This window comes from Carassius auratus, chromosome 7, assembly GCF_003368295.1.
Source record: "Carassius auratus strain Wakin chromosome 7, ASM336829v1, whole genome shotgun sequence".
Lineage (NCBI taxonomy): Eukaryota > Metazoa > Chordata > Actinopteri > Cypriniformes > Cyprinidae > Carassius > Carassius auratus.
In genome coordinates, this window is record NC_039249.1 from 7,524,035 (window position 1) to 7,539,341 (window position 15,307).

General features: G+C 37.9%; 1 protein-coding gene across 3 annotated transcripts; it reads left to right on the forward strand.

Moving 5' to 3' along the window:
* The first annotated feature begins 399 nt into the window (after positions 1–399).
* Positions 400–14,944, forward strand: LOC113105718 (protein O-GlcNAcase). 3 transcript variants are annotated; one of them, XM_026266967.1, is made up of 18 exons: positions 400–482; positions 575–737; positions 2,965–3,016; positions 7,265–7,362; positions 7,911–8,041; positions 8,168–8,339; positions 9,152–9,250; positions 9,356–9,625; positions 9,898–9,984; positions 10,440–10,858; positions 11,013–11,199; positions 11,320–11,376; positions 12,064–12,149; positions 12,299–12,403; positions 12,491–12,582; positions 12,687–12,882; positions 12,988–13,144; positions 13,224–14,944. In XM_026266967.1, the coding sequence occupies exons 2-18, from the start codon at positions 695–697 to the stop codon at positions 13,358–13,360; spliced, it is 2,388 nt and encodes a 795-aa protein (XP_026122752.1). In that variant the 5' UTR covers positions 400–482; positions 575–694; the 3' UTR covers positions 13,361–14,944. The 3 variants fall into 3 exon arrangements, with proteins under 3 accessions (XP_026122752.1, XP_026122751.1, XP_026122754.1); XM_026266966.1 differs by having other exon boundaries at positions 415–737; XM_026266969.1 differs by having other exon boundaries at positions 415–737; positions 11,013–11,187.
* The last annotated feature ends 363 nt before the right edge of the window (positions 14,945–15,307 follow it).

Here is a 15,307-nt window from a genome sequence, read left to right on the forward strand (position 1 = left end):
TCATCCTTTGATGCGGATGCTAATAAAGTTTTCGTTTTTGTTATAGTTATCCTCAAAGTTATTGTTTTTGGTGTGAATGGATAAAAAAACATTGATAATTTAAAATGCCTTTGCTATCAGCCTCTGTTGCTGTTTAAGCCTAGCTCTACAACGTCGGAGATTGACTGAGGGTCAGATGTGAAATATTTTTATTTTATCTGTATATAGCTACGACATAGCTACTCATTGAAAATTCATCATTTTAACATTTTTGCCAATTATATTTCACTTAACCAGTGATTCAGTGATTTTGTATGATTATTTTAAGCTAAATTAAGTAGCTCTTGCTTATTTTAGACTTTTTACTTTTTTGTTTTTTTTTAATCGACTCCAAGGTTGCTTGTTTGTTCTTGTGTGATCTGGCAACATCGCGTAGAGTGCTTTGAGCGAATAGACGGGAGGAGGCAGAACCGAGCTGACAGAGACGAGAAACGTCCACGTTTGTCAGTTTGCCAATGTTTGATTACTAGAAAACAACGCATAACAGCAATAATAAACGCATTTCTTCTCTCATCTTCATGCCTTGCCGCTTCAGCTCGCATGCTCAGTGTGTGTCGGAGGAGAGGATGCGCGGCTGAAGACTTCAGTCCGGATGACAAGGCGCGGAGAGACTGAAGAATCCGCATCCTGAGCATCCCGACAGACAATCACAGCGATGATGGAGGGGCCACACGAGTTTTTATGCGGTGTTGTTGAGGGTAAGTTTAAGAAACATCATTTATCTTGGTGCTTGGGTGGGAGCCATAGATACGACCAAAGAGATACATGAGATTTATCCGTTAAATGTCACGTCTAACGTGATTTAGTGCGGTAATGTATTGTCAAACCGTTATTTACTCAAATTATTTACGGGAAAAAAAAAAACAAGCGCCAAGCTTTAAAGACACATATACTTAGCCTCTAAAATAGCCAATTTTCTAATTTATGGGCTAGTAGGGCAATTCATCTTATTAAGGCGCCGTGGAGCATCCTGGGTATTTATTTCCATATTTATACTGGACTGTGATAGGAAGCAGCTGGCCAGAGACCATAACACACACACACGCACACACACACTTTCAGTTACACACACATTTCCGTCCCCTGTGCACACACAGGTATGTTGTGCATATCTCCTAATTGGTCCCTTACTCTTGTTTGCAGCTCAGTGTCACATTATTGGCTCAGTGGGTGATTTGTCTTTTTTTCTCCTGTGGAAATGTCACCCTGCTGGATTCCAGTAGCTTTTTCTTACTGACCCACATCTGTTCCACAGCTGCAAACTTTAGGACCACACTGGCATGAATATCTAGAATATGTGGGAAAGAAGAGAGGAGACACACTTTGTGATCTAAAAAATAAAGGGATATATACTATGTAACAAATCTATGTCGTCATTTATATCATTACAAATTGTGAACAATAGTATCACCCAGCTTTCTATATAAAGTTAGATATCTAAGTATATCCAGCTATATCTGCATACATACATAAATACATCAAGTGATATATACTATACAGCAAATTTGGACTGTTGCAGAATGTAAACTTTATTATTACCCAACTGTAATTTGCTAAGTACAACTATAAAGTATGATGATATTAAGATATCATTAACATTAAGGTCATGTTTTTTTTTCTGTGCACTTGCCTTGACAAATCACTGCCAGAGGTGGGTAGATTAATGACAAATTGTAATCCATTACTGATATAACTATAACTGCAAAAATTGTAGTTAGTAACAGTGAAGAGCTGCAACAGATGCTGGTTTGTCATGTTACAGTGAAAAGATGATGAATGTAGAACATCCAATTTCAGTCGTACTCCCCAGTTGTGAAGTTTAAGTTTCAGACGTCATGAGACAATATGAGATTTCAACTGCATCTTATTTATATACTGAAAAGCACTATACAAATAAAATAGACTTGTCTTGACTTGAATAATCACATTAATAAAGCCAGACTGCTGTAAAATAAAAGATACACTGAGTTTCTAAATAGAATTTTTCATTCTGATGGCCAGAGCCATACATTCCATACAACATCTTTCTATATAAATGTATTCTATACAAATTATTGGTTTGTTGTTGTTCACATACCAGTAACCAGTCATGCTATATTCATAATTACTGAAGCAAATCAAGCATGAATATATGCGTGGTTTGTTTTTCCATCAGAATGGCTGGCAGCATGAATAATAAATAATAACCAACCGCTGTATTTCCTAATGCAGCAAAATCTAATCCTAGAATGCTAGAGCAGCGTAATGATGTGCGGTCCCAAACACTTGTCAGTGCCAAATTTTATAATTGCTACAATAATTTAATAAATATTAAATATATATTCATTTACACATAAATATTTAACTTCATGAATTACATGAATTCTGTGTATCTAAATATTTTACTAATTATTTTAAATGTTTTCTGCACAAGCAAACCATCAAACAGTGCACAATGTTGCAGCAAAAAGTCTGTGCTTGCTTCAAAAAATTTTTCTCATTTAAGCTTATTCTGGCCAAGTATTAGACGGAAAGAGTCCACGTGACCAACTTGTGAAATGACCAGCCATAAAGTATTCAGAGTGAATTCAAGTAGTGCCATGGCAGTCTTCATATTTAGTTTATTTGTTACAGAGTGCCTCAAACAAAGCTTTGCTTGGCTACATATAATCCTGCGGTGCTTCCCAGTGTCCACCCCTAGCGATGGCCCTGACTGTTATTACATAACTGGTCCAGTATAGCATGAAAGCTCCAAGCCCATAATAACAGTCTGCCCAAAATCCGTCTGTTTTGAGTGGGTTGCAGTGAAGAGGAGGCAGAAAAGAACCGAAATATTGAAGCTTTGTGTGATGGTTATGAAATTCTGCCTTGTATAAATGGAGAACAAATCACGTGTGTGTCTGCATGTGTTAAAGGTGTGATTTATCTGTATATTGTACTCTTTAGGTTTCTATGGGAGACCCTGGTCAATGGAACAAAGGAAGGTGCTATTTCAGTGGTAAGTATGGGATGGGATGACGGGATTTAACTTTATATGCATTGTATATCAGGGACACCAAATATTATATATCTGCATTTGTGTAATGTAAAATGGGATATTTATTTGGATCAACATGGTGGCATCATAGCAGTATGGGGGGCAGCACAGAGCAGCTGGTGCGGTGCAGAGGTGTAAAGTCGTGTAGGCAGAGAGACAAATGGCTTTTTATGACTAATGACTGGACACTGGAGCCAGCATGACTCCACTGAGCCAGTTTCACACTTCTTCATACATTAGCCATGGTGAAGTCAGTGGCAAGTCCATTTCGAATCAGAGCATGGGTGAAGTAGAAGAAAAGAGAGAATGTATTATTATTATTTGCTATATTCTTAAAGGAATAGTTCATCCTAAAATGACATTTTGCTGAAAATGTGCTCACCCTCAATATATCTGAATGAGTTTGTTTCTTTATTGGAAAAGAATTAGAGAAATTTACCATTATAGTGAATGTGTGCCATAAGAATGAGAGTCCAAAAGCTGATAAAAGCATCACATTGGTAATCCACACAGCTCCATATTTGTAATACATAAATCAATCATTAGGGTGTTTTAGATGTTAATTGATGGATGGAATGTTGTTTTTATTATCTGTTTGTACTTTCATTCTCATGGCACCCATTCACTACAAAGGATCCACTTGTGAGCAAGTGATGCAGTGTTAAATTTCTCCAAATCTGTTTCGATGAACAAACATCTTGGATGGATGGTGAGTAAATGGGAAGTCGTGGCCTAGTGGTTAGACAACTCCTAACACTAAGGTTGTGGGTTCGAGTCTTGGGCCGGTGACTTTACCACGACTTAGGTGCCCTTGAGCAAGGCACTAAACCCCTAACTGCTCCCCGGGTGCCGCAGCATAAATGGCTGCCCACTGCTCCAGGTGTGTGTTCACAGTGTGTGTGTGTTCACTGCTGTGTGTGCACTTTGGATGATTTAAATGCAGAGCACGAATTCTGAGTATGGGTCACCATACTTGGCTGAATTTCACTTCACTTTAAATATCCTGAAAATGTTCGTCTTGGGGTTAACTTTTTGAGGTATCTCTGCTGAAAACACCATCTTTTCATTATGGTTCAGCCTGATTTAGTGCTGGTCTAGCTGGTTGCCAATATGGTTTCCAACAAAAATGAAGCTGTTGGCCAAGCTGATTAACCTAGGAAGTCTTCCTGTAGGGGACAGCAACACATCAACACTTAAAACAAGTATTAGCTGCTGTCCCGTATAGAGTTCTTGCTCCCATTCTGTCAGAAAGCAGTTTTTCTCTCTCTTGCTGCAGCACTAATGAACAAGCTCACACTTTACTCAGTGAGCTGGCATTAACTATTTTCCTTCCTTTAAGTTTGGTAAAGCAGATTTTCTTAAAGGGGGGGTGAAATGCTATTTCATGCATACTGAGTTTTTTACACTGTTAAAGAGTTGGATTCCCATACTAAACATGGACAAAGTTTCAAAAATTAAGTTGTACGTTTGAAGGAGTATTTTTGTTCCAAAAATACTCCTTCCGGTTTGTCACAAGTTTCGGAAAGTTTTTTTCGAGTATGGCTCTGTGTGACGTTAGATGGAGCGGAATTTCCTTATATGGGTCCTAAGGGCACTTCTGCCGGAAGAGCGCGCGCGCTCCCGTAGAGCAGAGCACTGAGAGAGCACAAGCATTCACTGATCAGAGTGAGAGCGTCGCGAAATGTCACAGAAGAAGTGTGTTTTTGGTTGCCAGGGCAAGACAACCCTGCACAGATTACCAAAAAAAACCCAGCATTAAGGGACCAGTGGATGGAGTTTATTTTTACAGAGCATCAATGGAGTTGTGCAAGTGTTTTTGTTTGTTCCCTGCATTTCGAAGATGCTTGTTTTACAAACAAGGGCCAGTTTGACGCCGGATTTGCGTATCGTTTATTTCTTAAGGATGATGCAATCCCAACAAAAAAGGGTCACGATCGTGAGTTGGAACCGCAGGCGGTGAGTAAAACGGCTTCAAATATCTGTGTTGTTAACTTAGCTATCGGCGCGTAAGCACATCAAGTAAACAACATGCGATGTTGTCATCAAACTACACTTTCCACATGCACACCTTAAAAAAAAAAAAAAAAAAAAGACGACATAAAGTGGAACTTAGTCATTTTCCAAAACCGCTAAGCAAATATATACAGTTTCAGTACATACCAGACGTTGTTGCAGATGCTGCTCTTGTTAAATTTCAGCCTCTGGATCTGATTCTGGATCATAAATATACGCTGAATCTGACTGTTAGCCATGGTTTGTTTTGGATGTTTTTTTCCTCACGGTAATGTCACAGCTTCCAAACGCTCTCAACGCAAAAGCCTACTCACGCTCGTGATTCTTTAGCTCCGCCCACACGTCACGCCTCCAGCTGGTCATGTTTTTCCGGGAAAAATCGGTACCGACTATCTTTCTCTTATAAATATAATAAAACTAAAGACTTTTTGGAGTTATGAAGGATGCAGTACTACTCTATAGGTACTCAAGATTAACAGGATATTGAGTGAAAACGAGCATTTCACCCCCCCTTTAAACTTGAAAAAAGATTGCGATTCCCATTCATTAAACACATGGTATATGGCATACACACTATGTGAAATATTACTGATTTGTATATCTATATAGCCTGTTCTGATTAATGCCTTTGGTTGTGATGTCCAAATCAGTAGAATTTACATTAATGTACAATGGCTTGGACATGACAGAAACTAAAGTGTGTGGGAATCCATCTGCACAGGAAGAAAGGAGAGAAGCGAGAGAGTATCCCACCCACACACACAAGTGAAAGAGGCACTGGTCCAAACTCAACCCTGGATGAAAAGATTAATAGTGCAGGCGAAAGAAAGAGAATGAGAACTTTTACACGCTCGAGTGAGAGTGAAGCGATTGTGCTGATGCAGTAGATGAAGGGAGAGAAGGAGGAGAAAAAGGAAGTGGGAGAGAAAGAGTGAATGATAAATTCTGTCTGTGCATTAGCATTTTAAATAGGTTGGAGAGGGAGCGACCCAAAATTAGCTTTGTGTATGTGTGTGGGTGAGTGAGTTTGCACATGCTTGCTTGAGGTTAACCTTTGGGGAGGTTCTTTAATATTTTAGACAAGCACTAGCCTCAATCTATTTAGAGAGTCTGCTTTTCTCCTGAGACACACACAGACACACTCATTCTGTGGTAGGCAACGATGTAATATTTCATCTATAGTTAACTCGGTTTTTGTCTGAAATCTTGATTAAGATGCTAATCTGGAAGAAACCCATCCTCTGAAACAGTCATTTTACAGATCAGAGTACTTGTCTTATTGAGTTTTAGAAAATAACACTTTCATCACTAGTTTATGTAATGTCCACTAGCAATGTCCAACAGTTTATAGGCTAAACATCATGTGCCAGTTTGCAAAGTTGAATTAAATAATATTTTTTACAATAATTTCGGCAAATGTACAACTTGATTCTACATTATGTAGAATAATGTTGAATAATATCACTGGCATGTTGGTTACCAGATATAATAACTTTTGATATATTTAAAGGGACAATTGCAAAATTATTACTTCACTCATTATGTAGATTGTAAAAATTTAATATTTTATTTATGATTTGGCATTTTAAGATTTGGGTTTAAAGAATTAAATAATCTGGGGCATGGATGAAGCAATAAAATCTTAAAGCCATTTTTTATTTTAATTGCAAAAGCATGGCAAAAAGTTCTTAAGATTTCTTAATGTTTTATTGAGACCTTTACATCACAGAAGTTCCCATGGGACTTGAAAGTTCAAGTTAAATCTCTGTATTGGTAATAGTGCACATTTTATGCAGAAATCATGATCTTCATTTAATATTTATTTAGAGGCTATTGCCATTGCCACCAAAATTATATACTATATTAATATACATTATATTAAGAACAACACTCAAATATCACACTGCAGATAAACTGGTTCTGTTCATAAAAAGGTTGAATTCATAGATGGGCAGACCATTCACTTTTTTCCTCTGCAGAGGAATCGACCCTTTGCTGTTGTTAAACTCACACTCCTTCCCTGCAGGAAATGCGACCCCTTATATTATTAATGATGCAAGATCAATAAATGTCTCTATTTTCTTCCTCTCTTTCTCCCTGCTGTGCCTTGTGCTCTTCTTACACAATATTCTCAAAACATGATTGAAAATCTATTTGAAATTCTGAAATGATTTGTCTCTTAATGCACCCTTTCAGGATGCAGATGTGGAGTTTGAACACATATCTGTATGGTCCTAAAGATGATCTGAAACACAGGTTACTGTGGAGGGAGGTTTATTCAGCAGACGAAGAGGGTAAGTGTATTTATTTATACAAAATATTCATATATATTTCAGATTACAGTATATAGAAACACTGGGTTAAGGTGTTTATTTAATCTGTCTATTTTAATTTCATCCTTTTTTTTCCAGCTAAAGGCTTTAATTATTTTTTATTATTACTGCCCCCAAAATATTCATATCTAGAAAACATAATCTGAGCAATCAGAATATAAATGGTTGGTCGTCTTAGCAGAGATTGTTAATGTATTTCTAAGAATAAGATTCCTAAATTGCAACAAAATCACATTATTATACAAACATAATGGTATTAAATTGTATTTTGCCATCATATGCCCTTACAGTTATTGATGTGAGCTGCAGCTGTGTTAGATTTTCATATCTTAACCCAAATGCCTTTTTCAGATAATTACCTATATAAAAAGATACATTTTTGCCTGCATTCAGTATAACAGAAAGTAGTGTGATTCTAGTATGGTATTTGTGGCACCATTGTGGCCGTATCACACCTGAAAACCTTTCACGTTTTCATTCTCTCTCCATCTTTCTGTCACGGTCTCCAGCTCAGTTGAAAGCTTTGGTGTGTGAGGCAGAGTCGAGGGGTTTGACATTTGTATACGCTCTTTCTCCGGGTCAGGACATTGTCTTCTCCAGCTCTTGTGACCTCACACTGCTTAAACGTAAACTCAGACAAGTAAGCAAAATCGCTTCATCTCCCTCTCAATTTTATTTTGCTTTCTTGTGATGAAAGACACATTTACACTGTTGTTCTATTTGACTAATATGTGTTAGTTCATCATTGCCACTATTTCTCCACTAGGTGTCAGACCTGGGCTGTCAGGCTTTTGCCCTCCTGTTTGATGACATCGATCACTCCATGTGCCAGTCAGATACAGAGGCCTTTTCCTCATTTGCTCACGCCCAGGTTACCGTGGCCAATGAGATCTTCCGTTTCCTGGGGGAACCACCTGTCTTCCTATTCTGTCCCACTGGCAAGCTAATACATACATATGTCAAGCTTAGTTCATTACAGAGCAAAATTCAGTTTAATAAGGTGGCACATTTACTTAATGTTACCTTGAAGGAGTAGTTCAAGCTAATATTAAAAGTTGCTTAAGATGTATTAACCCTCAGGCTATCCAAGATGTACAAGAGTTAGTTTTTTCATAAGATTTGGAGACCTTTAGCATTACATCAGTTGAGTCCAATCCATCAATTAACATCTTGTAAAGTAAAACCTGTGTGTTTGTAAGAAACAAATAATTCATTGAGGCATATAACTTTAACCTATAGCTTTTGGCCAAAATATCCATAATCTATACTTTGTCCTTTTACATCAAAATTCACTAACATATATGCTAAGAACAGTTTTGTAGTGTTTTTGTTTCAGAGCAGTTCTTGATCTGTGAATATTTCTCTCCAATTTTCAGACTAGACTCGAGAAAGCAATGATTTAAAGTTAAAAATGCCTTATTGAAGGATTTATTTAATTAAAACACACAGCTTTTACTTTAAAAGACATTATTTGATGGACTGGAGTTAGGCAGATTACTTGTGTATTTTTGTGATGCTTTTATCAGCTGTTTGGACTCTCATTCTGACGGCACCCATTCACTCCATAGCATCCATTGGTGAGCAAGTGACGTAATGCTATAATGGTAAAGTTCTCTAAATCTGTTTAAATGAATTCACATTTTGAATGATCTGACACCGCTCTTCCCATCTTAAAACCTCATCCTCTGTGCCTTTTTCTTACATTGTTCACTCCTTCTTTCCCTGAAACAGTACTGTGTTTTCTCTCTAGAGTACTGTAGTTCTCTGTGCACTCCTAGTGTGTCAAAGTCTCTCTACCTTCTGAAAGTTGGGGAGGATCTTCTCCCTGGCATCTCTGTCATCTGGACCGGTGAGAGACGTTCTCAGTGTGATGATGCATACTCAATGAGTGTCAGTTTGTAACAGAAACCACACTTCTAACATTCACATATTTGATCACATCATTCTCCTACAGGAAATAAGGTGATATCACGGGAACTGAGTCCTGAATCACTAGCTGAGGTCCAGTCGGTGCTTCGAAGGCCACCCCTTATTTGGGACAACCTTCATGCTAATGATTATGACTCCCGACGTGTCTTCCTTGGGCCTTTTAAGGGCCGCCCCCCTGGACTCAAGGCCCATCTGAGAGGTCTGCTGCTAAATCCAAACTGCGAATTTGAAGCAAATTTCATCCCTCTGCATACCCTGGGAAGCTGGTATAAAGAAGGAAAGGAGGAGGGGAAAGGTGAGAGCAGAATGGAGGATAGAGAGGCTTATATGTTGTAGTATGGCTGTAGTTATGTTAAGATTATGAGATTGATTCCCAGGGCATGCAAAATCTGATAAAATGCGGATCTTGAATGGAATGTAAGTTGTTTTGTATAAAAGCATCTGCTGCTATAAATTAATGAATGTAAAAACGTAGAGCGTTTAAACATTGAATGAACAAACATACAGTAGCACTCAATAGGAGTATTAAATATTCTGCCCCTTGCTGACCTAGTGTAACCTCTGTAGGTGATGAAGAGGCCTATAGTGTGGATAGAGCGTTGTCATCGGCCTTGCAAGACTGGATGAAGGAGCTCAGCCTTCCTCTGCAGCCTGGTAAAGCATCCCGAAACATCTATTTAAAAAACAAAACAAAACTTTATTTATTTGTAATATATTTTCATTTTTATTTGTTAAGTCATAAAATTGAACAATGACTGAAAACATTTTTATTAACATTTTATTCTTTTATTAACATTTTAGTGCTATTTATAGTAATTAGTCATATTTGTAACTAGCATTTATTTTTTTTATATTTTAAAATTTCAGTTTTACTATTGTTATGTGATTTTGTATTTTATTAGTTGTATAAAAAAAAAAAAAAAAAAAAAATATATATATATATATATATATATATATACATATGTATTTCTTTTAAGCTTTAATTTCTGTTTTATTTTCACTTATTATGGTACTTAAACTTATTTTATTTCAGCTAGTTTCTATTGATTATTAACTGATTATTGTCACAAAGATCTGTAAGTGCTGACATTACTCACTGTTTCTTTTAGGTCGTCAAGTGAGGCCAACAGACCTCAAGCCCTTAACGCTCTCTGTTAAATCAAAGTCCTCCGATAGCTCAGACAATCAACGTGGAGCCCAGCCTAAATGTCCCATAACCTCTTCCCGGAGCACAGGGGCACTCGCTAGCGATGAAATCCCAGCAGATCCTCTTATGAGCCAGGATCTGAAAGCTGGGGAGAACCAGGTCTCCAGGAGCTTCAGCCATGAAAAGATCTCTAGAAGGGGATTGTGTTCTGGGAAGGTTCCTCTCAGCGAGGCCCAGGTCCAGTTGCTTGTAGGCCTGTACTACCTGCCTCATGAACATGGACCACCTGCTCAGAAACTGCTGCAGGACCTTACCTGGCTCAAAGCCAACTGTCACTGCGTCAGTGTCAATGGCAATGGCAAGAAGGCCTCACCACAGAAGGTGAAAAGATCCTTTAAAAAAAAAATATTCACTATTAATTAACTTGTCATTTGATATGTTTATAATAAAGTTGATGATATTGAGATTTTAGTAATGATTCATCATGAAAGTGGTATTTGGTTGAGGTTTTTGTTCATTATTTGTGCTCTCTCAGGTAGAGGAATGGCGTGACCGTGCAGGCCGTTTCCTGGCTGCGTGTGATGATGTGGCTTTACTTCACGGTGCTGTTGTGAACAGCATCAATAGGGCTGTTCTCTACGACCTTTACCCTTACATCTGGGACTTGAGAAACACCCTGCTGGTGGCCAAGGCTTTCATCTGCTGGCTAGGTGAAAGAGACAGTAGGGATGATTTGATCTTGATGATATTTTCCCGTCATGTAGGCCTTTTCCCCTCATGTGATAAATAAAAAGTGAGAAACCCATCTCCCATCTTCTCACAAGCATATTTCCTTTTCACAGAGGGACGTATACTGAGTGAAGGTTCTCCACTAGGCTCCTGGAAGAACTGCTTCCACTGTGAGTGTCAAACATGCATACATCCTATACACTGTAGCGTATTCATTTCTGCATATTTAGTTTTCTAAAGTCTATACTAGCTTTGTGTGAAGAAAAGAGAGAAATGTAGAAATGTTCAGAAATGAACCATGTTCTGGTTTCATGTTAGTGTACACTTCTTTTCAAATGACTGGTTTAAGTAAGTAAAAAAAAAAAGATATATTTAGCAAAATTGTTGCAAAACATTATTTCTATTCAACATTCTATTCAATTAAGAGTTTTGGAAAACAAATATTACAGTTTCCACAAAGTGCTTAAGCAGCATAACTGAGCATAAATGAGCATATCATAGCTTTGCAATCACAGGGATAAATTAGATTTGAAGATTAAAAAAAAGACATTTTTGTAATAATGTTTCACAATATTGCTGTTTTTATTTTATATCAAATAAATGCAGCCTTAGTGACCAATTCAGAAATAATGAAAAAAATTACCAACTCCAAGCTTTTGAACAGTAGTGCATTCAAACAGTAGTATGTTCAAATATCGTTCATCAAATATATGGTGCATCTAAAAATCAACACATTAAACGTCTTGTAACCACCTGAAATATGACACATTTGAATGTGTTCACAGTTAAGCAACACAAAATGATTTGTTTAAACCTACTGGTTCCTGCAGTGGATTGATGTTTGGAATTGTTCACAGGGTGTGGGGCTTCTTCGGGGGCGGAGCTCCATGGTGTGGAGGCGGAGCCATGGGTGTTTAAAGGAGGACTATCTGGAGAGGTGCAGGTAAGAATAATATAATTAATGCTTCAGTTACAAATTAGATTAGATTAGGTTAAAGGATCAGACTGATTTTTTGCAGTTTTTCACAGTCTTCCTTGATCTTTTCCTGTCTTGCTCTTGTTTTGTCTGTGTCTGGTGTTGGTGTGAATCAGATGCTTCTGCCTGTGGGGACCAGCAGTGAGTTGTTCAGTCACCCTCCCCCTCTGTTCCCCACCTCTCGACTTTATAATATACGGCCATTCCAGCAAAAAGACAAGGTGACTCGAGCACACTTGGTAACCACTTGACTCAATCTCATTACACATTTCTGACTATTCTCTTTGTTTTTTTCCCCACAACTCTAGGTGGAGCTGTACCGAATGGTGCGTCAGTTGCATCAGAGGGGTAAAGGGAGCCAGGATGCTGCCATCTCCCATCCAGATTTCATTGGGGACAGGCAAGAAAAGCTCTCAAGCATATTATATGCATTTCCTTGTTGTTTTGCAGTCATGAGGTATATGAGAAATATCAGCCTCATTCTGGTGTGTGTTTGTGTTTCAGGTGTCTGGGTGCGTCTCTGGCCTTGTGCCCAGAGTACAGCCTGGTTCTGGAGGATGAACTGGGTGTATGTGGTTGCGCTGTGGGTATTCTGGATGTCCGCTCCTTTGCCAAAAGATGTCAGGCCTCCTGGCTACCTGCTATGAGGGACAAATATCCTTCACGCCCCCATGGAGCGAGTGGACATACTGCAACAAAGGTAAGAGTTAAAGCTAAACACACAAGCACACTTATTATACAGTACTTTTAAAATGGTGCATTATAGTAACATCTAATCCTGACACTTTCTCCTCCAAACCTCTAGGAGATGCTGTTGTATTTCCACGAAGAACAGGACTATCCAGACTCCCTGCTGTATCATTTCCCATCTCAGCTCAGGCTCGAGGCTCTTCCTGAGCTGGTGGATTGTAGCGTCAGTCGTAGCCTCCTCACAGCCCTGCTAACGGCCCTTAAAGCTAACGGTGAACTAGACTGTTTCCAGACTGGCTGATAGTGTCATCAAGATTAGCCTTGAGTATTTCATTTCTCTTTCTTCCTCAGGTTCACAGGGTGTATTTTGCGAGGTCCAGCCTACAGATGGATTACGGATGGAATTTCTGACAAAGCTGGGATTTCTGGAAATCCTCCGTGGAGAAGCACGGCCTAGAGAAGGTGTCGTTTTGGGGAGGCTGTTATAAGCAGATATCTAAAACACACATGATCCAGCTGAAAGGAAATCAGATTTCAAATGAACATGTTGCCATGTTTGAAGCTGGAGCTGGGGTTATAGTTGTGCTTAGAAAAATGATTGGGCTTCGTCCTCTGGTGAAGCTTTAAGGTCTATTCCCCAAAACAATCAAATAAAAAATAAACTAAATGCATTTTGCATGCCAAAATCAAATCCCAGGTCAGATGTAAAAACCATATTATACTATGATGATCTGTTATTTTTGAAGGCTTTTTAAGCATTTGCATTTCAGAGAATAACACAAATTTGGCATCAGACTGATTCGTTTGGTTTGTTAAAATATTTGGTTTGTGAATATTTTATTTATAATAGTACAAGCCACAATAAAAATGTACAAACACATTTAACAAAACAACCCATGACGCTGGACAGTAGGTCTGGGCTTTAGAGAAATGTAGGTATATGGTATACGTTTACACTGAGTAGCTGTGGGACTATCAGAGATTGTCTATAGGCAGTTTTTGTGATTATTTGAACATTTCTTGACATGTATTCACATTGGTCTTAGTGTGAACAGGCCTTTAGGCTTTATGGTCGAAGCTGGGAGCTTTGTGAAATAAACATTAGGGACAAAATGAGAACGTAATAGTGATCACTTGTTTACAGCTTCATCTTCGTTAATCAGCATTCAGTGTGCTTTCTCGCTGAACCATGCATTTGGAGCTCTTATTGGTTCACATAAACTTTTGGTTCTGCATTTTGGGATGATAAAACTTGCTGTTTCTTATTGCGTGTGTCTGTGTTGCAGCTATGGATGGATGTAGGAGCAAAAAGCACAATTTTCCTCTTTTATATTCAGCACACACACACAAACTTCACCTAGCCAGTCATGGTCAGGCTCACAAAGCAGACTCCTGAATATTGTCATGAAATAGACATGAAATCCGGAAGCTCCTGGAGTGTGCTGAAGGGACCCTGACCTCCCAAGATCGATGAATCATGATGCATCTCACAGGGCTTTTTATAGATCTTTCTTTGAATGAACTCTCTTTTTCTCTCACACATACTCACTAATCTTCTGAGAGGCTAAATTATTGTTATCTCTAGCTACCTATCTTCTGTCTTTGTCCCTTCACACACACACACACACACACACTGTATGCAGGTCTGTCCACACATTCAATAATATGCCTTTTGATCTTTAACCAATAGCCTTTTTTAATCGCCATGGCAATCATAAAAAAACATAATAAATTAAATCTGCTTTTTGAACCATTGATTTGATATCGTTTGATATAATCTCACTGATTTGAGATTATTTGCTAGTTTTTGTACATTTATGGTTAAAGACATTTGATTTTGCATGCTAACTTTACTCTCCACCCATTTTAGAGCACTTTCACTATTTCTGCAGGTTTTAATGTTGGAATTGTGATTTGTACACTGAAAGGTTTCAGCTTAGATAGTAATATTTAATGTGAAATTGTTTGCATTTAATGTTTTTAAGGATTATGGTACAGTACAACTGCAGTTTTTGTAATAATGGAATAAAATGTGTTTACAGCATCATTAAAACCTTTCCTTTCTCGCAAAAGGTCTCCTTTTTTTCCCCTTTTTCCTTTATGTCTATGTTTGGTCCATTAGTATTTACAATATATTCATTTCATGACCTTAGTTAATTCAAAAGTCTGTGGTTGGTAAGTTTTTTTTTCTATGTTTTGGCTGCATTTGTTTGATAAAAACCAAGAGTATTGTTAAATATGAATTCAATTATATATATATTTTTCTATTTTAATGTATTAAAAATACAAATTATAAATTTTGATATCAGTAGAATTTTCAATCCAGTACTGCAGACTTTAATGTCACATGGTCCTTCAGAAATCATTGTAAAGGCTGATTTGGTGCTTAAGAAACTTGTGTATTATCAATGTTGAGAACAGTTAATATTTTTGTG

Bases quoted from the DNA above. Each gene is read 5' to 3' on its own strand.
- LOC113105718 (XM_026266967.1), top strand. From the start codon at position 695: ATGATGGAGGGGCCACACGAGTTTTTATGCGGTGTTGTTGAGG. The intron at 3,017-7,264 runs GTAAGTATGGGA...GCACCCTTTCAG, and splicing joins AGGAAGGTGCTATTTCAGTG to GATGCAGATGTGGAGTTTGA. The intron at 11,200-11,319 runs GTAGGGATGATT...TCCTTTTCACAG, and splicing joins CTGGCTAGGTGAAAGAGACA to AGGGACGTATACTGAGTGAA.